The 26,635-nt window shown below is 37.0% G+C and overlaps 1 protein-coding gene and 1 pseudogene across 4 annotated transcripts in view; both read left to right on the forward strand.

The window, feature by feature from the left end:
* RAVER2 (ribonucleoprotein, PTB binding 2) overlaps positions 1-26,635 on the forward strand; it is an 86,102-nt gene that overhangs the window by 31,346 nt on the left and 28,121 nt on the right. For all 4 annotated transcript variants that reach the window (XR_007719355.1, XM_050757987.1, XM_050758063.1 and 1 more), the window contains exons 3-6: positions 100-569; positions 4,175-4,366; positions 12,904-13,030; positions 26,264-26,349. Coding sequence is in view for 3 of the 4 variants with exons in the window: in XM_050757987.1 (XP_050613944.1) it covers positions 100-569; positions 4,175-4,366; positions 12,904-13,030; positions 26,264-26,349 (875 nt within the window). In the remaining variant the exon portion in view is untranslated. The remainder of the gene's footprint in view (positions 1-99; positions 570-4,174; positions 4,367-12,903; positions 13,031-26,263; positions 26,350-26,635) is intronic.
* On the forward strand, positions 20,074-25,096 carry LOC126936097 (40S ribosomal protein S26-like; annotated as a pseudogene).

Raw genomic sequence — 26,635 nt, forward strand, 5'->3', positions numbered from 1 at the left:
TACCAGGTCACAGAAGTAAGATGTATTTCTTACTGTGTTTTCAATTACTGTGTTTTCACTGGCCTAGAAAACTCTTTAATTTGTTTTGTTATCTTCCAGCTTTTGTTACCTTATTGAATGGGGAACAAGCCCAGAATGCAATTCAGATGTTTCATCAATATTCTTTTAGAGGAAAAGACTTAATAGTCCAGCTTCAGCCAACAGATGCTTTGCTGTGTATTACCAACCTGCCCATTTCTTTTACATTAGAAGAGTTTGAAGAACTTGTTCGTGCTTATGGAAATATTGAGAGATGTTTTCTGGTCTATAGCGAAGTTACTGGCCATTCCAAAGGCTATGGATTTGTGGAATACATGAAAAAGGACTTTGCTGCAAAGGCTAGATTGGAGCTATTGGGTAAACAGTTGGGAGCATCAGCACTCTTTGCACAATGGATGGATGTTAATCTATTGGCTTCAGAGCTCATTCATTCTAAGTGCCTTTGTATTGATAAACTCCCCAGTGACTACAGGGATTCAGAAGAGCTGTTGCACATTTTTTCCAGTGTCCATAAACCTGTATTTTGCCAGGTAGGTATTTTTAAGAGATTATTGGAAATATTTTAAAATATATACATATGTATCTAATCTACATACACTCACAGATTTATCATGCCTGTATGATTAACACAATGGATAATTTAACTCTGCATTATTCTGTAGGGAAGACTTTGATCTCATGGGAAATTTTAAATCAGTTCCTCTGTTTATGGGCCAAAGTATATTGTTTTGTAGTTAAGTATGCCTTAGCAAATCCATTGCTTACTCATTCACCTCATTCCATCCATTCGTCACTCCATTTTTCCATCAATCCATTCATCTATCCAACTTCTATTTACCATCTTCTGTGTGCCAGACACTATGCCAAGTGTCGGAAAGGCAGAGAATGGAAAGATACTCTATCTCAATGCCTCACAGTTTTATAGAAGAGACGGGCAAGTAAGCAAATAATTGCAAATCCTATATGAAGAGTGATATAATGGAGGATAGAAAAGTATTATGAAGTTTAAAAGGAATGTGTAGCTCTTTCTTAATGTGGTCACGGTAGGTTAGACATCTAGAGAAGATCCTGAAAACTGATAACACTGGCAAGACTTTTCAAGCAGTTTATTATAGTAAAATTAAATGCATTCTAATAAATAAATAAATATATATACTATATATAACTCTTTTCCTTACAGTTTTGATGGCAACTGATCAATTGTTTCTCTCGTTTTTCTCCATTTGTTCCTTCTCCCTTTTCCCTTTTACTGCACTCCCTTCCCATCCATGCTCCTTTTCCTCTTACCTCTCTTGTTTCCTCTCCTCCTTTGTATTTTTCTTTAATCATACATTTGTTGATTTCCTAGTATTGCAGTAAAAATTTTGGAGTTGGAGTACCTATCTATATATGTATATAATTAAATATTTAATATTAAATATATTAAAATATATATGTTTATTATTTAACTTGATAGTTTAAATTGTATTTATCATGTATAACATGATGTTTTGAAGTATATCTACATTGTGGAATGGCTAAATCGAGCTAATTAACATGTGTATTACCTCACATAGTTATCATTTTTGTGGTAAGAACACTTAACATCCACTCTTGTAGCATTTTTCAAGAATACAATATGTTGTTATTAACTGTAGTCATCATGTTGTCCAAAAGATCTTTTGAACCTGTTTCTCTTATCCAACTGAAACGTTGCATCCTTTGACCAGTATCTCCCCAAGCAGCGACACAAATCGCCCCAGCCCCTAGTATCCACTATTCTACACTATACTTCTATGAGATCAACTTTTTAAGCTTCCACACATGAGTGAAATTTTACAGTAATATATATTTTTAACAATTTTTTTGTGACAGGGTCTTTCTCTGTTGCCCAGGCTGGAATCATGGCCCACAGTAGTCCCACACTCCTGGGTTCAAGCGATCTTACCTCAGCCTCCCAAGTAGCTAGGACTACAAGTCCACATCACTATGCCCAACTATTTTTTAGTTTTCTTTTTTTTCTAGTAGAGACTGGGTCTCGCTATATTGCCAGGCTGGTCTCAAACTCCTGGGCTCAAGTGATCCTCCTGCCTTGGCCTCCCAAAGCTCTAGGATTAGCTTATTGATATGTTCTTCTTGAATACTAAGAATTTTATAATGTTGTCATCCTGTGGCCTTTGAGGCCTTTGAAACAGATGTAAAGAGAAAAGCCATTTATCATTAATTGTATTTGAATTGTGAACCCCAGGGTTGGAAGAGCCCTTAGAGATTATCTAGTATAGCTTTACATGTCATAGAAAATATTTGCTACCGTTTTTTTGAGTGACCATTTAGCTTCTGCTAAAATACTTCAAAAGAGTGGAAAATTAACTAGATCACAAGTCAGACCATTGTGTCATTGAATGACTCTCAGGTTGAACTGAAATAGCCGTCTCTGAAACTGCTGATGCTGTGGACTTAAAATGATTTTGTTTTTTGAAAGACTTAAAATATCATAATTTATACCGGCATGAAGATAATTATAATGAAATAGAATAATAAAAAACTTTTTAAAGTTTTCAAAAGATTAATAAAGCAGCTTTGGGATGGTTCTTTATCAGTGGGTCTGTTAACTTTAGGCTCTTTTGCATGGTAGGTTGGCATAGACTGTATTAAAGACACAGCCTTTTACCTTGTGGTCAAGAGACCAAAATGATTAATTAATGGCTTTTACAAACTTGATTTTAAGACCTGGCTTGGATTATAAGAGGAATAGGGTTGTTAGAGAAATGTTTACAAGCCGGGCGCGGTGGCTCAAGCCTGTAATCCCAGCACTTTGGGAGGCCGAGACGGGCAGATCACGAGGTCAGGAGATCGAGACCATCCTGGCTAACACGGTGATACCCCATCTCTACTAAAAAATACAAAAAAAACTAGCCGGGCGTGGTGGCAGCGCCTGTAGTCCCAGCTACTCGGGAGGCTGAGGCAGGAGAATGGCGGGAACCCGGGAGGTGGAGCTTGCAGTGAGCTGAGATCCGGCCACTGCACTCCAGCCTGGGCGACAGAGCCAGACTCCGTCTCAAAAAAAAAAAAAAAAAAAGAGAAATGTTTACAAGAGGTAGATGTTTTTCCTTTACCTGTGTGATTGGAAAAAGCTTTGGGTAGGAAAAGATATTTGATGACAGTTTTTAAAGGAAGAAATAATGTGAAGGAAAAGATAGAAATCTGATCTAAATATACAAGGAAGTAGAAGAAAGATAAGCTTCAAAAACAAGAGAAAAGAAACTGAGAAAGACTGAGAAGTGATTTAGTTGTAATATCAGCTTATGAGATGGCAAACCCAAATAGAAGTATTGGAAATGTGTCTTCTCAAAGACATACTAAGCTGAATTTTGTCATTTATCACTTTATAGCGTGAATGTATTTAAGATAATTCAGATGCGTTCAAAACCTAGAAACGTTTTAGTGTCTTATCCTGTTCTTATTTTTGCTCTTTGTACCAGTCTTTTCAGATCCAGGACTTTAGTATCTTCCTTTACAGTCTTACAGGTGGGTGACTGGAAATAAATCGAGTTCTACATGGCAGGAGTTTATTTAGAGCACATTCAGAAATAAAAGTTGTGTGTTGCTTTTAATAAACCTGGGACACAGTTTTCCTAAATAAGATTTGCCTTGGTATACTTGACTAAGTCAATTCCTGGGATCTGCCTAAAATAGTGAAATAAAAATGAAATGTTCTTCTTACCTTCTCTTGATAATACTAACTTTATTTTCCATTGATGTGTGGTCAAATAATTTGTTCAGTATGTTTCACTGTCCATGTACCTGGTGATTTTCTTTTAAGGAAAGCTGTAATTATTGTGTCCTCATATTTTCCTATAAATTAACAGTTTATATGTTTCTTAATATGTAGAGACTATTGCCATTTGGGCTTTTACTGTTGAAATAAATAATGAAATCAAAGAATTGAATAGAAACTTGACAGACTCCTATCTTCCTGTCTTCAGGAAGAAGTACATCTCAGCAATTAGTAAACATTTTCATAAAGAAAGAATACGTTATTTCCACCAGTATCATGCTCCAATGCACTTGTTCTTGAATTTGAAAATTATATATTGTAAATAAATGTTTCTAAGTAAAGATCAGAATTACTGTTTAATAGAATGTATTGTATCAGCTTGCACAGGATGAAGGTAATTACGTTGGTGGCTTTGCAGTGGTCGAATATAGCACTGCGGAGCATGCTGAAGAGGTCCAGCAGGCAGCAGATGGTATGACCATCAAGGGCAGCAAAGTCCAGGTTTCCTTCTGTGCCCCCGGAGCGCCAGGGCGAAGTACATTAGCAGCATTGATAGCAGCTCAACGTGTGGTAAGTTTTTTCTCTTTCTTTCTCTTTTTTTAGAGTATAGAAAATTCTAATACTATTTTAATCTATCCAATCTAGCAAAAGTAATTGATTGTCGAGTGCACTATCATTGCGTTTCCATCACACTGAAGACTTTTCCTTTTTTAAAAAAAGTTAGTTAAATGGTTTCTTTGTTAAGTCAAGCCAGAAGTCATTACCAAAAAAAGAAATTGTGTTTAGTAAAGTGTATTTATCTTGAGAAATTTTCGAAGGAATTCCATTTATTCAGCAAATATTGACTTTCTCTTGTGTTCTAAATTTTGAGTGTAACATGCCTCCTTTTTCTTTTTCTTTTCTTTTTTAAGTTTTGAGATGGAGTTTCACTCTTTCACCCAGGCTGGAGTGCAGTGGCGCGATCTTGGCTCACTGCAGCCTCTGCCTCCTGGGTTCAAGCAATTCTTCTGCCTCGGTCTCCCAAGTAGCTGGGACTACAGTCACATGCCACCAGGCCCGGCTAATTTTGTATTTTTAGTAGAGACAGGGTGTTGGCCAGGCTGGTCTCGAACTCCTGACCCCAGGTGATCTGCTCACCTCAGCCTCCCAAAGTGCTGGGATTACAGGCGTGAGCCACCGCACCCAGCGGCCTCTTTTTTCAAGAAGTTTTCAGAGGAAAGTACATGTCTGCTTTTTGCTTACGTGGCACATTGTACTTACTTCTTTATAGTAACTGTCTACTCATTCTTCTCTACTTCTATAGCCTGGAGGATCCTTGGAGATGGAGACTATACCTTCTTCACAGTTTCTACCCTAGTACTTAGCATAGTAAATATTTGTTAATTGAATGAAGGAAGGAATACATTTTTGAAGGAATTGGGAAAGACTTTATGCTGAAGGTGACATTTGAGTGTGACATTAACGAATGGATGAGATGTTGACTTGTGTTGATGAGAAGTGAATAGGATTGCCAGAGAAATACAGATTTTTGCTTGAGATACTTACACTAAAATAATCATTCATTGTTTATCTGAACTTCAAATTTAACTGCACATTCTGTATTTTGACTTGCTACATCTGGCAACCCTAAAGAGGGAAAGTGAGTAGCCACTCTAGGTGGAACAGAAACTACTCACACAGTGGTATGAGCTGAATTTACATGCTTGAGGAGTGGTAAGTGGTCTGGTTGCAGAGTGAATATGAGGATGCTTGGATGTTGGCTAATGCCAAAACAAGGGAGACTATTGAGTACTCAGCCAATTACATAGGTATACATGTGCCGTGTTGGTTTGCTGTACCCATCAACTCATCATTACACTGGGCATTTCTCCCAATGCTATCACTCCCCCAGCCCCCCACCTCTCGACAGCCCCAGTGTGATGTTCCCCGCCCTGTGTCCATGTGTTCTCATTGTTCTATTCCCACCTATGAGTGAGAACATGTGGTGTTTGGTTTTCTGTCCTTGTGTTAGTTTGCTGAGAATGATGGTTTCCAGTTTCATCCATGTCCCTGCAAAGGACATGAACTCATCCTTTTTTATGGCTGCATAGTATTCCCTGCAGACGTTTTCTTTTTTTTTTTTTTTTTTTAATTATTATTATACTTTAAGTTCTAGGGTGCATGTGCATAACGTGCAGGTTTGTTACGTATGTATACTTGTGCCATGTTGGTGTGCTGCACCCATCAACTCGTCAACACCCATCAACTCGTCATTTACATCAGGTATAACTCCCAGTGCAATCCCTCCCCCCTCCCCCCTCCCCATGATAGGCCCCGGTGTGTGATGTTCCCCTTCCCAAGTCCAAGTGATCTCATTGTTCAGTTCCCACCTATGAGTGAGAACATGCGGTGTTTGGTTTTCTGTTCTTGTGATAGTTTGCTAAGAATGATGGTTTCCAGCTGCATCCATGTCCCTACAAAGGACACAAACTCATCCTTTTTTATGGCTGCATAGTATTCCATGGTGTATATGTGCCACATTTTCTTAATCCAGTCTGCCACTGATGGACATTTGGGTTGATTCCGAGTCTTTGCTATTGTGAATAGTGCCGCAATAAACATACGTGTGCATGTGTCTTTATAGCAGCATGATTTATAATCCTTTGGGTATATACCCAGTAATGGGATGGCTGGGTCATATGGTACATCTAGTTCTAGATCCTTGAGGAATCGCCATACTGTTTTCCATAATGGTTGAACTAGTTTACAATCCCACCAACAGTGTAAAAGTGTTCCTATTTCTCCACATCCTCTCCAGCACCTGTTGTTTCCTGACTTTTTAATGATTGCCATTCTAACTGGTGTGAGATGGTATCTCATTGTGGTTTTGATTTGCATTTCTCTGATGGCCAGCGATGATGAGCATTTTTTCATGTGTCTGTTGGCTGTATGAATGTCTTCTTTTGAGAAATGTCTGTTCATATCCTTTGCCCACTTTTTGATGGGGTTGTTTGTTTTTTTCTTGTAAATTTGTTTGAGTTCTTTGTAGGTTCTGGATATTAGCCCTTTGTCAGATGAGTCGATTGCAAAAATTTTCTCCCATTCTGTAGGTTGCCTGTTCACTCTGATGGTAGTTTCTTTTGCTGTGCAGAAGCTCTTTAGTTTAATGAGATCCCATTTGTCAATTTTGGCTTTTCCTGCAGACGTTTTCTTAATCCAGTCTATCGCTGATGGACATTTGGGTTAGCCCCAAGTCTTTGCTGTTGTGAATAGTGCCGCAATAAACATACGTGTGCATGTGTCTTTATAGTAGAATGATTTATAATCCTTTGGGTATATACCCAGTAATGGGATGGCTGGGTCAAATGATATTTCTAGTTCTAGATCCTTGAGGACTTGCCACACTGTCTTCTACAGTGGTTGAACTAATTTACACTCCCACCAACAGTGTAAAAGCATTCCTATTTCTCCACATCCTCTCCAGCATCTGTTGTTTCCTGACTTTTCAATGATCATCACTCTAACTGGCGTGAGACCATATCTCACTGTGATTTTGATTTGCATTTCTCTGATGACCAGTGATGATGAGCAGTTTTTCATGTGTCTGTTGGCTGCATAAATGCCTTCTTTTGAGAAGTGTCTGTTCATACCCTTTGCCCACTTTTTGATGGGGTTGATTTTTTTCTTGTAAATTTGTTTAAGTTTTTTGTAGATTCTGGATGTATTAGCCCTTTGTCAGATGGGTAGACTGCAAAATTTTTCTCCTGTTCTGTAGGTTGCCTGTTCACTCTGATGGTAGTTTCTTTTAATGCCCTAGAAGAAAATCTAGGCCGTACCATTCAGGACATAGGCATGGGCAAAGACTTCATGACTAAAACACCAAAAGCAATGGCAACAAAAGCCAAAATAGACAAATGGGATCTAATTAAACTAAAGAGCTTTTGCACAGCAAAAGATACTGGGGTTTATAACCAGAGTTGCTTGAAGAATTAGGCCTCACTTGTTGTCACCATTTCTTAATTTCCCATTTCCCTCTCAAGTCTAATGCAATGTAGTTTCTGCCTCCACTATTCAAGTGAATCTGTTCTCATTAAGTTAATGGGGGTTTTTAAATATTCAGATCTAGTGATTACATTTCAGTCTTTTATTGGTTGGTCCCTTTGCAACATTTAAAACCTTCTACTGACTGGGCACGGTGGCTCATGCCAGTAATCCAAGCACTTTGGGAGGCCAAGGTGGGAGGATTGTTTGAACCCAGGAGCTCGAGACTAGTCTGGGAAACATGGTGAAGTCCCTGTCTCTACAAAAAGTTAGCTAGACTTAGTGGTTTGCACCTGTTAGTCCCAGCTACTTGGGAGGCTGAGGTGGGAGAATAACCTGAGCCCAGGAGTTTGAGGCTACAGTGAGCTGTGATTATACCACTGCACTCCAGCCTGGGTGACAAAGCAAGACCCTGTCTCAAAAACAAAACAAAAAAAACTCTCTACTACCTTGAATTCTGCCACACCATTCATTTTCCTATCTGCCTGTGTGTTCTTTCCCTAACTTATTTTTCCCCCTAAGAGCTGATATCAGTAGATTTCCGTATTTGGCCTTCTCATTTTCTTCCTGTTTTATATGCCTATTAGTGATTACTTCCAAGCATATAATTTCAGACCAAACTGCTCTTAGTACTAAATTAATATATCCAAAGGATTCTTAGACATTCCCACTTCATGCTATGTAAATAGTTCAATTTCACCATTTCAAAGAAGACTATTTTTTTCTGGGACTTGCTTTTCTATGTTCTGTAAGATCTATATATGGCATCAGTTCATCCAAACTAAAACTATGTGAATCAAAAACTCAGTTAATTGTGATTGGTCTCCCTCACCCACTTTCTAATGTAAATGTCAGAAATACTAGCACATCATTTCAATTTCACCTCCTAAGATCTCTCAAATCCTTGGGACCTTGTCAGCATCTTGATTACTTCACTCAGAATCTTATCTTTTCTCACCTCTCTGATTAGAATAATTCCCTGCGTGGTCCCATGTCATTAGTCTTTCCCCTTCTAATCCATCTTGCACAGTGCACAGGAGAGATCTTTCTCATCCTCAAATCAGCTTATGTCATTCTCTTGCTTAATATTCTTTAATGCCTGCTTAAGTTCACCTTCCTTAGCATGGCATGCAGGCCCTTTACGGTCAGATAGTAGTGACAGTGAGAAATCTCAGTCTTAAAAATAAGGTATTCTAGATAACGTTTTCTATAGGTTTTTGGTACATATCCTTTGGAAATACCAAGTTTTCTGAGTTTTTTTTAATATCATAAATAGGTGCTGAACTTTATCAGAATATTTCTACAACTATTGAGATAATCGTGATTTCTCCTTAAGTTCATTAGTGTCGTTTGAGAGTTACACATTCTATCTTTATCCTGCTGGTGATTGTCCCTGTCCCTAACTTTTTTTTTTTTTTAAATAGAGTCTTGCTTTGTTGTTCAGGCTGGAGTGCGTGGCACAATCTTGGCTCACTGCAACCTCTGCCTGCCAGGTTCAAGCGATTCCCGTGACTCAGCCACCTGAGTAGCGGAATTACAGGCATGCACCACCATGTCCAGCTAATTTTTGTATTTTTAGTAGAGACAGGGTTTCACCATGTTGGCCAGACGGGTCTTGAACTCCTGACCTCAAGCGATCTGCCTACCTCAGCCTCCCGAAGTGCTGGGATTACAGGGGTGAGCCACTGTGCCCGGCCAATTGTCCCTAACTTTTTAACATGCATAGGTTTATCAGAACTTCTGTCTACCCACTTATTCTCACCTCCATCTGCTTCCTCCTTCCTACCATACCTATCATCATATTGGTGTCTACATTTTTACATTAGGATAGTCTTAAATGTTTTTGGGTGGTTTTTATGGTTGTGTCTTTGTATATAAGATTAAAATTACGATATTGTATGCCTCAATTTCAACATATTATATAATAACATCTTGCATTTATTTCTTTTCTCGCTGGATTACTTCCTCCTAGGACATTTCGAAAGATGGTATTCTTGTGGTAAAAACTTGAGAACTTGTATAGTTGAGAATATTTTTATTTCTTTGTGATATTAAATAACTTAGATGAATTTAAAAATCTAGGCTCAGAGTTCTTTTCTTACAATACTTTGAAAATATTAATTCATTATCTTCTTGAATCTAATGTTGATGCTTTGAGAAAGAAGATTATATTGGTTTGTTCCTTGTTCCTTTAGAGATACGTTCTTTTTAAATGGAAGCTTTTAGAAGGTTTTCTGTTGTTATTGGCTGTGATGTTCTTAAATGTCACACAAAGAAATGTGACTAAGTGTGTTTTTTCTTTAGAAATCATGTTTGGGAGACTGTGAACCCTTTCATTCTATGCTCTTCAATTGTTCTTTAATAATGGGAAATTTCTCAGCCATTATTTCTTCAAAGATCTTATTTTCTTCTCCTTCAGGGACTTCTAATATCACAGGTGTTGATGCTTCTACCTCCATTTTCTTTGTCACCTTGCTTTTTCTTGTTTGTTGGAATTTTCAGTTTCTTTAACTGGATCTTTAAGATCACTGTTTTGGGCCAGGTGCGGTAGCTCATGTCTGTAATCCCAGCACTTTGGGAGGCCAAGGCAGGTGGATCACCTGAGGTCAGGAGTTCGAGACCAGCCTGGCCAACATGGCGAAACTTGATCTCTACTTAAAAAAAAAAAAAAAAAAAGCCAGGCGTGGTGGCAGGCACCTGTAATCCCAACTACTTGGGAGGCTAAGGCAGGAGAATTGCTTGAACCCGGGAGGCAGAGGTTGCAGTGAGCCAAGATCATGCCATTTCACTCCAGACTGGGCAACACAGCGAGACTCTGAGATCTCAAAAAAAAAAATTACTATTTTGTTTTTTAGTCACATGTATTCTACTATTTAACCTATCTGTTAAAGCACAGGGTAATAATAATGCTTCATGAATTCCTTCAGTTTCTTTATCTATAGAATGGAGATAATACCAACTTTATAGAATTGGCTTTTTGAGGATTAAATGATCTAATTCATGTAAAGTGTTTAGAACAATGCCAAGTCTATAGTAAGTGAGGGCTGCTATTATTTTTTCTCAATACTTATGTTTTTCATAATCTAGCATTTCTCAGTGGTTAGTCTTTATAACTGCTTGTCCTTCCTTCATGTTATGAGTAAAAATCCATTTTATTTTTGTAATGTCTATTACATTTATTTGACATTCTTATTATTTCCCATTCATGATTCTGCTTTCTGTCTTATAGGTGGTTCAGTTTGTTGCTTTTATTTTTTAGTGACTGCATTCTCCAAATGTCGAGCTATTTTTCTTTTGAATGTATGAATATAAATTTCCTGTGGGGGCTATCACCTTTCTGTATGTCACTGTTTAGAGGTTGTGGGGAGGGGGATGGACAGAGGGAAGCTAAAGCCTGGTCTCAGCTAGGGTTTAGGGAAGGCAGGCAAGGACCTCAGGGCAGAGAAGTTCTGCCTTCACCATCTAGGCTTGAGCCCAGCACTTTTCCTACCCCAGCCAGGCAGCCCTGCACCTTAGAGAGCCTCTCTTCATTTCCATTTCCACCCCTGCTCTTTTCCAAGTTCTTCCTTCCTCCGCTATAACTCTTCTATCCTGCAGAGTGGGTGTGGGAGGACCTGAGAAGGTCGGGGAGGTGGGAAGGTTTTCAGTGACCAGCTGGTCTGCCCGCCTAGTGTTATCTTGTCCCCATTGTCTCTGCACTTGCGTGCCATCCTGCTGTTCGTTGGTCCTATGGCTGTCACTGGGGTGATGCTGCTGTTTTCCCACCTTGCTGTCCTGGCCAAGAAAGCCACGCTCTCTGAAGGCAAACACAACTCAAAAGCCCTTCCCTGAATTATCCTGTGTGTGGACCCATGCACTCTCATGCTCTCTGCTGATGTTTACCTTCACATCTTCTATCTCCCTAGGGGTTTCTCACAGGCTTTATGTCAGTTTCTTGGATGCATCACCTTCTCCCTCTCAATTTCGCAGTATCTGGATTGGCAAAAGTTTCCAGTTGTCCTTGTCAGTTCTCCATTTTCTCATAGCTAAAAGTTTTTATCTTTTATGTAATTATATATATTAATATCCCCGTCCATCAAGCTGGTTTTTAAAACTGAAAATTATTTCATATTTTTAGGAAACTACTCGATTGCATGTATGTAAGGCCAGCTCATTTTAATCTCATACTAAATTAATCAAGTAAAGACCTTTATAAAAGAGAAGATTTTGGGCCAGGCGCGGTGGCTAATGCCTGTAATCCCAGTACTTTGGGAGGCCGAGGCGGGTGGATCACGAGGTCAGGAGATCAAGACCATCCTGGCTAACACAGTGAAACCCCATCTCTACTAAAAATACAAAAAATTGGCTGGGCGTGGCGGCGGGCGCCTGTAGTCCCAGCTACTTGGGAGGCTGAGGCAGGAGAATGGTGTGAACTCGGGAGGTGGAGCTTGCAGTGAGCCGAGATGGTGCCACTGCACTCCAGCCTGGGCAACAGAGTGAGACTCGTCTCAAAAAATAAAATAAAATAAAATAATAAGAAGATTTTGAATTATAAGGCAACCCACATTATTAAACTTCATTTTATTTTTATTTGAAGTTTTTATTTGTAAAATATAGAAACAGGGTTTCACTGTGTCACCCAGGCTGATCTTGATCTCTTGGGCTCAAGTGATCCTCCCGCCTCCGCGTCCCAAAGTGCCACGATTACAGGTGTGAGCCACTTTGCCTGGCCAATTAAACTTTAAATCAACATTATAAGAAGGCTCTTCTGTAGTATCAAAGTATTCATATTGTGTTAACAAGTTATTAATAACTTAAGATTCCCTTGTCATCCTTCTATTTGTATGATATGATGAGACTCATTGTACTAAATTGTCAGTCCTCTTAAAGCCAGTTGGTATTTACTTGAGACGTTCTATGAGGATTTTTTGCTGTATGTGTAATTGAGAATTGTGGTAGAGAGTATAAAATAGATATATAAATCAAATTATGTTTATCATAAAATAGATCTTGTCAGATGAATGAGAATTTCTAGAAGAAAGCCTTTGAAATTATGTCTTTTGTACTTATGCTTGTTCTAATGTTTCTTATTTCTATATTCATTGCAGATGCACAGTAATCAAAAGGGCTTACTTCCAGAGCCAAATCCAGTACAAATTATGAAAAGTTTAAACAACCCTGCCATGTTGCAAGTTCTTCTACAGCCCCAGTTATGTGGACGAGCTGTTAAACCAGGTATGGACCATGTATGTATACTGATTAAAGAATGTTAGCATGAAGTTAATTTTTTCACATGTGAAATATGAAAAAATACATTTATTTGTGAAAAATATATTTAAATTAGTATAAAAATTTAAAAATTTTTCTAGGACCTGCTAATGAATTTTAATCAATAATCTGAGGTGATATATTTTGACTATTTTTGATATATACAATCTGCTTATGTGGGTTTTTTTTACTATTAATAAATGCTAAATATCAAACCTTCTGTTTAGCTCTTAGTAGACATGAATTTGTAGACCAAGGTAATAGTTAACACACTACATTGTTATAACCTGTATCCACAAAGAATTAATACTTTTCTATCTAATATTTTTAGCAGAATTATTTTGTTGAAAAGTGCCAAATTTTTGTTTCTTCTTTGTTCTTCCCCTTTTTGTTGTAAAATTGTTTCACTTTGTAGCAAATGATGAAAACATTATTATTTTCTAAGTATTATGCAAATCTTTATAACATCAGTATACATTAAATATCTACCTATTTAGTATTCTTTCTGTAGTAAGAGCTTACCTTCTGTGTATTTTGAAATGCACAACTTTTTATGTACAAAAGTGTCTGTTTTAGCATTATGAGGAAATGAATGCCTATACATTGGTCTCCCCTTATCTGTGTTCTTGTGTTGCACAGTTTAGTTACCTGCAGTCTGAAAATATTAAGTGGAACATTCCAAAAATAAACTACTTATAAGTTTTAAATTGCATGCTGCCCTGAGTAGTGTGATGAAATGTTTTGCTGTTCTGCTCCTCCTGCCTTGGCTATGAATTATCCCTCTGTCCAGTGTACCTACTCTATATGTTACCCACCCATTAATCACTTAGTAGCCATCTTGGTTAGTTATCACATCACCTGTCATGGTATTGTAGTGCTTATGTTCAAATAACCCTTATTTTCTTTAATAATGGCCCCAAAGCACAAGAGTAGTGATGCTGGCAGTTTGGATATGACAAAGAGAAGCTGCAAAGTACATCCTTTCAGTGAAAAGGTTAAAACGTTTCCAACTTAATAAGGGAAAACAAAATGTGTGCTGAAATTGCTAAGATCTGCAGTAAGAATGAATTTTCTATCCACGAAATTGTGAAGAAGGAAAAAGAAATTTGAACATAGCATATATAAGGTTTGGTACTATTTATGGTTTCAGGCATCCACTGGGGGTCTTGGAACATATCGCTCGCTGATAAGGGGGATCTACTGTATTCAACATTTAAGTTCAGAGCAAATATGTGTAGAGCAAATATATTAAATTCATTTATTATATTTCCATCCCAACTGGTCTCACACCAGCTCACCTGCTGCATTTCAATTCTGGCAGTAACTACCTGGAGTTAGCACAGACCCCACAAGTTAAGAGCTCAATCTTCCATATGGCTACCCCCACTTTAGACCTTGACGCAAGTTCAGGGGATTTTCCAGGCCATGTGCACTTCTGACCAGCTAACTACAAATTTGCGAGTTCCCACAATGCCCTCAGGTTCAATAGTTCAATAGAATGGCTCACAGAACTTACAAAAGCACTATGCTTATGAGTACATAAGGACAGAGGCAAGGGAAGATACACTTAGGGAAAAGTCTTGGAGGGTCTTGAATGCAGAGCTTCTGTGTCCTCTACCCATCAAATCAGGCCATGTCACCCTCCCAACACATCAATATGTTTTCCATCTGGGGATCTCTACTGAACCTCGATGTCCAGAGTTTTTATTGGAGTTTCACTATGTCGGTGTGATTGATGGGCCCCATGATAGAACTCAGTCTCTACTTTGCTTCCATTCCCTGGAAGTTAGAAGGTCAGGCTGATATCCCATGGTGCAAAGCTCCACCTCTCCTTATAGAGTTGGTCTTTTGGCACAGCTGGCCCTCATCTGGAAGCTATCTATGGGTCCATAATGAGTTACCTCAGTAGCATATCAAAGACACTCCTGTAACTCAGGAAAATCCAAGGATTTAGAGTCTCCCTCTCAGGAACCAGGGACAAAGGCCAGTCAAATTCTTTATTATACAACAGTATTCATATTAAGTACTTCATATAATTATTTGTGTGTAAGAAGCAGCTTTGGTAGTTTTCTGGCTCAGGCTATTATGCAATTAGATATCTCTTTTACAATTTTAATGATATAGAGATACTATTTTTTGTCTTGACAACATGAAGGATTAGAAGCTTATTACTTCCCAAGGCAGCCTATTCCCTGGTTTGACAGTTTCATTTACTGGAAAGTTTTTATATTACTAATATAAGCAATTTTTAGCCACTTATTCTGGTTCTGCCTCTGAAGAAATACAGGATAAATGTATTCCTTCTTGCATAATAAAAGCCTCCTAATATTTGAAGACAACTACCGTGAAACCGCAGTCATTTTTTATTTTCCCTGTCTTCTTTTCTCCAGACCAGTTCTTTTTTTTACAATGCAACTTTATCAGTAAAATAAATTTTGAGCAGAGCCCCAATATATACCATAAATGTAAAAGATGTCAATTAAACAGATGAACCATTGTCAATCCATATATTTAGAAATGATCAAATCTAATGTTTTCCTTTTTTAAGATGAAAGTAAACATAAATAGAGGTGGTATTTTTTTCTGCAACTCTCTTTTTATGCATCTTATATCTCTTTGCAGATTACAGTTCTGTATTTGACTTTCCATAACATGTCACAGGACATGTGCTTTAAATCCCCCACAAGTTGTTCTCTTGTAGATGTAGTCTAGGTCTTCCGGGTTGTACCAAAATATGATGTACACAGACACAAACATACTCTGTAGATTGGTTTTGGTTAGCACAGAATGCAGTGGGATTTCCTTCCTATTATCATTATATTTCCCTTAATGCAGTCCAAGATTATGTATTAGTGTCTAAAGCATACCACATTCTTAGGTCTTTTAGAAAGTATCATCTGCCTCTTTGGACTCTGGGCTATCTTTACTAATTCCTCTCAAGTATTATTTTTGTCTCTTCTTTTCATCTAAGACTAAATATTCTCCACTCTGCTGTTCTACTCAGATTAATGTATGGCCATATGGCAGTAGGCTTCTTTATGCTTAGCGCTTTCTCGATTTTAAGTAAGATGTTTGAATATTACACTGATGCAGAAGTTATTTCATCAAGCATAGCTTTTTCTTGTGTGGGGTGGAAAGGGAAGAGGATTAAATCATTGCCTCACTTGAGCACATACATAGCTGGAAAATGTATGGAAAGTTTCTTGATGTTGAGAAAAAGTGTCTTGTTAATAAATTCCATTTATTTTTCTTTTACTATGTCCTTTACTGTATCTTACCTGTAACCTTGCTATATCCTGAACTCCTCACAGAGGCCTTCTCTGAGCCAACTAAATTAATGATAAAGAATTGTAATTCTTGGCTGGGTGCTGTAGTTCACGCCTATAATCCCAGCACTTTGGGACACTGAGGTGGGCAGATCACCTGAGGTCAGGAGTTCAAGATCAGCCTGGCCAACGTGGCGAAACCCCATCTCTACTAAAAGTACAAAAATTAGCTGGGCATGGTGGCATGCACTTGTAGTCTCAGCTACTTGGGAGGCTGAGGCAGGAGAATGACTTGAACCCTGGAGGTGGAGGTTGCAGTGAGCCAAGATTGTGCCACTGCACTCTGGCCTGGGCAACAGAGCGAGACTCCATCTCAAAAAAAAAAAAAAAAAAGAATTATAATTCTTATACCCTTGCCCTGCTTCTTTATCATTGTATAATTTTAAAAACAACTGACATATACTATACATGTACTTGTTTATTGTCTATTTCTACCACTAAAATGGAAGCTCCAACTGCTATTAGATTAATTTCCCTCCCAGATCCAATTTTGATTATGTTACTCTGACTAAGCTGATCTTTTCTCTTCAATCTAGACCTTTTAACTGCCTTCAAAAATACAATAAATATAATTATTCTAGACTTTTTTATTTATGTGTGTACGTTCCTAATTTATTATGTAATCACTTGATAGTATAAACTGTATTTTTAAACAGCTTTAATTTAGGTATAGTTGATGTACATTAAACTATAGGTATTTGAAGTGTACGAATTGATATATTTTGATGTTATGTATATATTCATGAAATCTTTACCACAATCAAATAATAGACATATAAATTACCCTCCAAAGCTTCCTTTTGTGCATTTGTAATCCATCCACTACCCTGTCCCCAGGAAACCACTGATCTGCTTTCTGTCACTATAGTTTGTATTTTGTAGAAACTGGTATAAAAGGAATCACACAGTCTGTACTGTTTGGCTTCATTCACTTAGCTTACTGTTTTGAGATTCGTTCATGTTGTTACATGGATTAGTAGTAGTTTTTCTTTTTATTCCCGAGTAGTATTTCATTCTATAATTTGCTTATTCATTGATTTGTTGATGGACATCTGGATTATTTCCAGTTCAAGGCCATTACAAATGAAATCTCTATGGACACTTGTGTACTAGTCTTTATGCTTTTATTTCTTATGCTTTTATTCTCTTTGATAAATAACTATCTGTGGAATGGCTGAGTCATATGATAGATATATGTTTAAGTGGTGAGAAACTGCCTAGCTGTTTTCCAATGTGGTTGAGCCATTTGACATATTCACCATCAGTTTCTAGGGCTCCAGTTTGCTCAGTATCCCCGCCACTACTTGATCTGTTGGTCTTTTAAATTTTAGCCTTTCTAGTGGATGTATAGTGCTCTCTTACTGTGGTTTTAATTTGAATATTTATTTTGACTAATGATTTTGAGCATCTTTTATTGTGCTTATTTGTCATCTTTATATCTTTGATGATATGTCTTTTCAAATATTTTGTACGTGTTAAAACTGAGTTGTTTGTCTTCTTATCAAGTTGTAAGAGTGCTTTTTAATATTACACACAAGTAGTCTGTTGGATATATGGTTTGCAAATATTTTTTAACATTGTCTTTTGAAGAGCAAAATGTTTTATTTTGACAAAATCCAATTTATTATTTTTTCTTTTATAATTTGTACTTCCTGTGTCATATTTGAGAAATCTTTGCCAATTTCAGGTTTTCTAAGATTTTCTTGTATGTTTTCTTGGAGAAAGTTTTATAATTTTATCCCTATATTTAGGTCTATGATCTATTTTGAGTGAATTTTAGTTTATAGTATGAGGTAAGAGTCCAGATGTTTTTTGTTTATGTATAGTTATACAGTTATTCCAGTATCATTTGTTTAAAAAGCTTATGCTTCATTGAATATTTTGACATTTGCCAAAAATCAGTTTACCATATATGCATGAGTCTATAACTAAACTCTGTTCATTGATCTAAATGTCTGTCTTTATAAAGTACTGTCTTTATATCAATACTGTCTGTATACCAAAATACATGTGTAATAAATCCTGAAATCAGTTAGTATAAGCTTCAACTTTATTCTTCTTTTTCAAAGTTGTTTTGGCTATTCCAGGTTCTTTGCATTGGCTTATAAATTTTAGAATCAGAGTGCCAATTTCTATGAAAAATGTCAGCTGGGATTTTGATTAAGATTGTGTTGATTTGTATGCTAATTTAGGCAGAATTCACAACAATTCTGAGGCTTCTGATCGATAAGTATGGTATATCTTTTCAATTATTTTGAGGCAATATTTTATTTCTCCCAACAATGTTTTATTGTTTTCAGAATACGAATCTTATACATCTTTGGTCAGATTTATTCACAGTATTTCATATTTTTTGATGTTATTTTAAATGGTACTGCTGTCTTAATTTCAATGTCCTATTGCTAGTTGTTAGCATATAGAAGTATAACTGATTAAATACATATTTATCTTACATCCTACAGTCTCGCTAAACTCACTTATTATTTCTAGTAGGTTTTTGTTGGAATTTTCTATGTAGGTGATTATGTTATCTACAAATAAACACAATTTTACTTCTTTCTTTCCAACATATATGGCTTCTATTTTTTTCCTTGCTTTTTTGCATTAGATAGAAATTCCACTGTAATTGTGCATAGAACTGGTGAGAGCAGACATCCTTGCCTCATTTCTGATCTCATGGAGAAGGCATTCATTCTTTGATTATTAAGTATTATCTTAGCTAGAGTTTTTTTCACAGATTTCTTTTATTAAGCTGGGGAATTTGCCATCTATTTCTAATTGCCGAGTTTTAGCATGATGATTGCTGGAATTTGTTGAATGCTTTCTCCATATATCGAGATGATCATATACTTTTCCTGTCTGTTAACATGATACATTACATTGATGATTTTTGAATGTTATATCAACCTTTTATTCTTAGGATAAACCTCAGTTATAGCATATTATAATCTTTTTTATATATTGTTGAATTTGATTTAATAACACTTAGTTTGAAATTTTTGCACCTATGTTTATGAGGTATATTGGTCTGTAGTTTTCTTCCTTTGTAATGTATTTTCTGGTTTTGTTATGCTGCCTTCATGGAACAATTTGGAAAATATTCCCTCTCTTCAGTCATCAGAAAAGTTTGTGTTCAGTGCTATTATTTCTTGCTCATATGTTTGGTAGAATTCGCTAGTGAAATCAGCTGTGTTGAATTTTTTAAGGAAGATTTTTACACATTTAATTTCTTTAACATATAAGAGCTATTTCAGGATATTGTTGTTCTTAAGTGAGCTTTACTAGTTTGTATCTTTCAAGGAAATTATCTATTTTGTGTAAGTTATCAAATTTATTGGCATAACATTGTTCATAGTATTCCCTTATTGTTCTTTAATCTCTGCAGGATCTATAGTGATGGCTCTTTCACATTCCTGATATTTTTGTCTTCTCTCTTTCTTCCTGATAAGTCTGGCAAAAGGTTTATCAGTATTACTGATTGTTCCAGGGAGCTGGCTTTTGTTTTCATTGACTTTGTCTGGTTGTTGTCTGTTTTTTATTTCATTGATTTCCACTTTATTTCTCTCAGCTTACTTTGGACATATTTTGTTCTTCCTTTTCTGGTTTTTTAAAGTAAAACTAGATTATTCACTTGAGACCTTTCTTTTAATGTGTTTAGTATTACACATTCCCTTCTAAACACTGTATCTCATAAATTTTGAATGTTATATTATTTTCATTCATTTCAAAATACTTTTTGGTTTCCATTTTGATTTATTTGGTCCATTGGTTACTTGTAAGTGTCACTTAAGTTCCAAAATTTGGAGATTTTCTAGTTTTTTTTGGTTATTGATACCTAATTTAATTCACTTGTATTCAGAGAATATACTTTGTACAACTTAAATTTATAAATTAGAATTTAGACTTGTTTCATGGTTCAGAATACAGGCTGTATTGGCAAATATTCCATGGACACTTGAGAAGAATGTGTATTCTGCTCTTACTGGATGTGGAGTGTTCTATACGTGTCAGTTAGATCAACATGGTTGATAGTGTTCATGTCTCCTATATCCTTACTGATCTTTTGTCAACTTATTCTATCAATTATACTGAGGAGAGGATGGGGCATAATGGGAGTCCTAGCCATAAGCAAAGGGTAAGAGCAGGTAGGCAAGATGCTATGGACATTTTCAGACTGTTTTTATTCTGATTGTTGTTTCTGTTGTTGTTATAAACTGGAAGATACTATGTTCAGTAAAAGCTGTGAAGAAAAATATATTTCAGTATTTTATAGTAAAATGCAATGATGATCTGAAAAAGAAGAGAAGTTGTTGAAATTTTTAATCATAATTTTGGGTTTGTCTGCTTTTCCTTTCAGTTCTGTGAATTTTGCTTCATATATTTTGAAACTTTGTTATTTGGTGTACAAACATTTAAGATTGTTGCATCATTTTGATTAATTGGCCCATTTATCATTACAAAATGGTGATCTTTATCCCTGGTAATATCCTTTGCTCTGGATTTTTTTATATTAAGATAGCCACCAGCTTTTAAAAATTAATATTAACATATCTATCCATAGATGTTTATATGTTTAATAAAATATATTTTAAGTTGCCGAGTGGGTTTGTGTTTTCTATTATCTTGGAAAATCCTTTTCTGAGATTTGCAGTGTTACTACTAGCTACTTCATCAATAATGTGTGACTTTAAAGTAATGTAGTTTTAAAAATGTTTTGATATCTATTATTTGTGGTTTCCATAATAGTTTTTTGAGGGAAGAGACTTCTATTAATCTTTCATAGATAATACATCTAGAGCTTTGTAATTTAGATGTATTTCCCCAGGTGGTCATTAATTTAACAAGAAGGGATGTGTCTTAAAAGCTCTGCTTTTTGTACTTCAACTACAGAATTAAAAAAAAATTAACTCCTCCACTCAAGTTTTTGTCGTTAAAAAATTTTTAATTGACATGTAATAATTATACATATTTATGGGGTACAGACTGATAGCCCAATATGTGTATATAATCTATAATAATCAAATGAAGGTAATTAGCATATTAACCACCTAAAACATTCATCATATCCTTGTGTTGGGAGCATTTAAAGTCCTCTCTTTTAGCTATTTGAAAATATACAATAAATGTTTGTTAACTTAGTCACCCTACAGTACTATAGAACATGAAAACTTAATTGTCCTATCTAGCTGTAATTTTGTATTCATTAACCAACCTGTTCCTATCATCCCCTTTTGCCTTCTGTTCCCAGACTCTAATAACCATGATTGTACCTTCAACTTCTATGAACTCAACTTTTTTAGCTCCTGTATATGAGGGAGAACATGCAGTATTTATCTTTATGTGCCTGACTTGTTTCACTTAATATAATGTCCTCCAGGTTGCTGCAAATGACCAGCTTTCCTTTTTTCTTATGGCTGAATAGTATTCCATTGTGTATATGTACCACATTTTCTTTATCCATTCATCTGTTGATGGACACTTAGTCCATATCTTGGCTACTGTGAATAGTGCTGCAATAAACATCAGGATGCAGATCTCTCTTCAAGATACAGATTTCCTTTTCTTTGGTTTGTTGTTGTTTGTTTTTTGAGATAGAGTCCCACCCTGTTGCTCAGGCTGGAGTGCAGTGGCATGATCTCAGCTCACTGCAACCTCTGCCTCCTGGGTTCAAGCGATTTTCATGCCTCAGCTTCTCAAGTAGCTAGGATTACGGGCGTGCACCACTGCACCCTGCTATTTTTGTGTTTTTTAATAGAGACAGGGTTTCGCCATGTTGGCCAGGCTGGTCTCGAACTCCTGACCTTCAGTGATCAACTCACCTCAGCCTCCCAAAGTGCTGGGATTACAGGTGTGAGCCACTGCACCTGGCCATGATTTCCTTTTCTTTGGATAAATATTCGTTAGTGGATTGCTGGATCCATATGGTAGTTCTGTATTTGTTTTTTTGAGAAACCATCATACTGTTTTCCATAATGGCTGAACTAATTGGCATTCCCTCCAGCAGTGTAAGAGAGTTCCCTTTTTTCCGCATCCTCACCAGCATTTATTATTTGTTTGTCTTTTTGATAGTTAGAATTAGCCATTCTAATTGGGGTGAGATGATATCTTACTGTGGTTTTGACTTACATTTCACTGATGATACAGATGTTGAACATTTTTTCATATACTTGTTGGTCATTTATATGGCTTCTGAGAAATATCTGTTCAGATCCTTTGCCCATTTTTAAATTGGATTAATGGGGGTGGTTTTATTTTTATTTTTATTTTTGCTGTGAATTGCTAGAGTTCTGTGTATATTCTAGATATTAGTCCTATGTCACATGAATAATTTGCAAATATTTTCTCCCATTCTACAAGTTATACGTGTTCACCTTATTGATTGTTTACCTCATTGTGTAGAAGCTGTTTAGTTTGATAAAATCCCATTTGTCTATTTTTGATTTTGTTGCCTGTGCTTGTAAAGTGTGACCCGTAACATCTTTGCCCAGATCAATGTCCTCAAGTGTCTCCCCCATGTTTTCTTCCAGTAGTTGTACAATTTTTAGCCTTGCATTTAAGTGTTTAATACATTTGGAGTTGGTTTTTATATATGGTGAGAGGTAAGGGTCTAGTTTCATTCTTTTGCATATGAATATTCCATTTTCCCAGCATAATGTATTGAAGGGGCTATACGGAAGTTATTTGTCTAAGTCTAGTAATATTTTCTCTAATTCTCCACACTTGATTCCCTATCACTTGCAGAAGAGTTATTTTCTGTGTACCAGTTTTCCACTCAGAAATGCCTTTTTCTCATTGAAGTAGATAATAGAATTCTAAATGAGTCCTCTTCCACGTATCCTCACATTATTATAACTTTCCTGAAATTATGCTGGAATGAAACATTCCCTCCAATCCTGCATGCTCTGGGCACTTCCTCCTTTGCTAGAGAGAATATTGAAAACTGTTGAATTAAATAGTTTCCTATGGCTGTCTCACTGGTATCATTCTACTCCTGAAAACCAAGAAGTTATATCATTCTTGTCTTCTGAGGCAGTCCCAATGTAGACTTAGATGGATACTAAAAAATTTGGTTAGAATGAGGATTTACTTCATTCATTTATTTATTTCACCTGTCATAGTACAGTGTTTTTTTTTATTTTACTACATATATATTACAAGAAGATGTCACTAGTACACTGTTTGTATATTATATATATATATAATTTTATGCATTATTATTTTGAAATGGAGTCTCAGTCTGTCAGCCAGGCTGGAGTGTAGTGGCGTGATCTCAGCTCACTGCAACCTCCGCCTCCCAGCCTCAAGCAGTTCTCCTGCCTCTGCCTCCCAAGTAGCTGGGATTACAGGCATGTGCCACCATGCCTGGCTAATTTTTGTATTTTTGATAGAGATGGAGTTTCACCATGTTGACCAGGCTGGTCTCGAACTCCTGACCTCAAATGATCCTCCCACCTTGGCCTTCCAAAGTGCTGGGATTACAGGTGTGAGCCACTGTGCCCAGCCTAATTTTGTATATTATGATTATTCCAGTTATTTTACAATAGTTAGATTAAATTTCTTCATATATTTTCTATCTCATGGTCCTTTTTGTGTCTCTATCTATTCTAAAAACATCCTCCCCCGCTTTTTTTTTTTAAAGTGAGAGCAAGTTTATTAAGAAAGAAAAGGAATAAAGAATGGCTTCTCCAGGCCGGGCGCGGTGGCTCACGCCTGTAATCCCAGCCCTTTGGGAGGCCAAGGTGGGTGGATCTCAAGGTCAGGAGTTCAAAACCAGCCTGGCCAACATGGTGAAACCTCGTCTCTGGTAAAATACAAAAATTAGCTCTCTTCGGTCCGTGCTTCCAAGATGACAAAGAAAAGAAGGAACAATGGTCGTGCCGAAAAGGGCTGTGGCCACGTGCAGCCTATTCACTGCACTAACTGTGCCTGATGCTTGCCCAAGGACAAGGCCATTAAGAAATTCGTCATTCGAAACATAGTGGAGGCCGCAGCAGTCAGGGACATTTCTGAAGCGAGCATCTTCGATGCCTATGTGCTTCCCAAGCTGTAGTGAAGCTACATTACTGTGTGAGTTGTGCAATTCACAGCAAAGTAGTCAGGAATCGATCTCGTGAAGCCCGCAAAGACCGAACACCCCCACCCCAATTTAGACCTGCGGGTGCTGCCCCACATCCCCCACCAAAGCCCATGTAAGGAGCTGAGTCCTTAAAGACTGAGATAGACTATTCTCTGGAGAAAAATAAAATGGAAATTGTACTTTAAAAAAAAAAAAGTTAGCTGAGCATGGTGGTGAGTGCCTGTAATCCCAGCTACTTGGGAGGCTGAGGCAGGAGAATTGCTTGAACCCAGGAGGCCGGAGGTTGCAGTGAGCAGAGATCGTGCCATTGCACTCCAGCCTGGGAAATAGAGTGTGACTCTCTATCAAAAACAAACAAACAAACAAACAGACAGACAGACAGACAGAATGGCTGCTCCATATAGCAGCCTGGACATACAGGCATGGACCACTGGTTGCCCATTTTTTTTTTTTTTTTTTTTTTTTTGAGACGGAGTCTAGCTGTTGCCCAGGCTGGAGTGCAATGGCCGGATCTCAGCTCACTGCAAGCCCCGCCTCCCGGGTTCACGCCATTCTCCTGCCTCAGCCTCCCGAGTAGCTGGGAGTACAGGCGCCCGCCACCTCGCCCGGCTAATTTTTTTTGTATTTTAGTAGAGACGGGGTTTCACCGTGTTAGCCAGGATGGTCTCGATCTCCTGAACTCGTGATCCGCTCGTCTCGGCCTCCCAAAGTGCTGGGATTACAGGCTTGAGCCACCGCGCCCGGCCCTGTTTGCCCATTTTTATGGTTATTTCTTGATTATCTTGATTATATGCTAAGCAAGAGATGGATTATTCATGAGTTTTCCAGGAAAATGGTGGGCAATTCTCAGAACGGAGGATTCCTCCCCTTTTTAGACCATATAGGGTAAATTTCACACGCCGCCATGGCATTTGTAAACTGTCATGTTGCTGGTGGGAGTGTAGCAATGAGGACGGCCAGAGGTCACTCTTGTCGCCATCTTGGTTTTGGTAGGTTTTAGCCGGCTTCTTTATTGCACCCTGTTTTATTAGCAAGGGCTTTGTAACCTGTATCTTGTGCCGACCTCCTGTCTCATCTTGTAACTTAGAATGCCTAACTTACTGGGAATGCAGCTCAGCAGGTCTCAGCCTTACTTTACCTGACTTCTATTCAAGATGGAGGCACTCTGGTTCAAACATCTGTGACACATCCCTGCCTCCCTTTTGTAAGTTTTCTGTTCTAAAAACATCCCTTTTGAAGCGTACTCTGGTATTTAGACTCTTAGACTTGATTATGAGTATTGTTCCCATTTATTATTTTTATGTCTGTGTACAAGTTTGCAGTTTCTTTTGATTTTTTAATGTAAATATTTGTGTGTACATATATTGTCTTCTCAATTGGATTTTATATAAGCTTTTCAAGGATAAGGATTGTATCTTGTCCCCTACTCCTACCCTCTGCCAAAATGCCTGAAATACCTAAAAAACCACTGAATAAATAACATGGGTTCAAATGAGTATTGTGCTTATTAAAAGGTGGATATGTTTTGTTGCACTAAATTCTAGAGAAGATTAAGCCTAGGTTTGGAGTTTTACGATTATGGCAGAAGGCTTTTGAATTTTAAAACAAATTCCAGGGTTGAATCTCAGGGAAAGGTGCCTGTCACTTTTGACCAGTGACAAAGTCACTATGTCATTGAACTTTCAGTGGATTTGTTAATAGTTTAAAGAAATATTCATTAACCCTTTTCGAAGCTTGGTTTTTTTAAATTTTTAATTCCATATATATATTAAAGTTTTTACTTTTATTTTCTCAAAGCCGTTCTTGGGACACCTCACAGCTTGCCACATCTGATGAATCCATCCATCTCTCCTGCATTTTTACATTTGAATAAAGCACATCAGGTACATAAATAACATTAAGTACTGAAGCTTTAAATATTTGGAGTGAATATCTTGTTTGTTCTTAACACTTAAAGTTCTCAAGAAATTAAATGAGTATTTTGCTTTTAAAGAAAATCTTTAATAAGTATAGCTATGTAAAATTATAACTTAACGAGTACATCAGATTCAATTAAGCTAACCAAAGCAGTAGTTATATACCACAATAAATATTATTGATTCCAATTTGTATGGCATTAAGAAGGAAAGTGGTATATTTTTTCGAGATAATAAATCATTTGTTCAAAAC

This window comes from Macaca thibetana, chromosome 1 (genome assembly GCF_024542745.1).
Source record: "Macaca thibetana thibetana isolate TM-01 chromosome 1, ASM2454274v1, whole genome shotgun sequence".
In the NCBI taxonomy this organism is placed as follows: Eukaryota; Metazoa; Chordata; class Mammalia; order Primates; family Cercopithecidae; genus Macaca; species Macaca thibetana.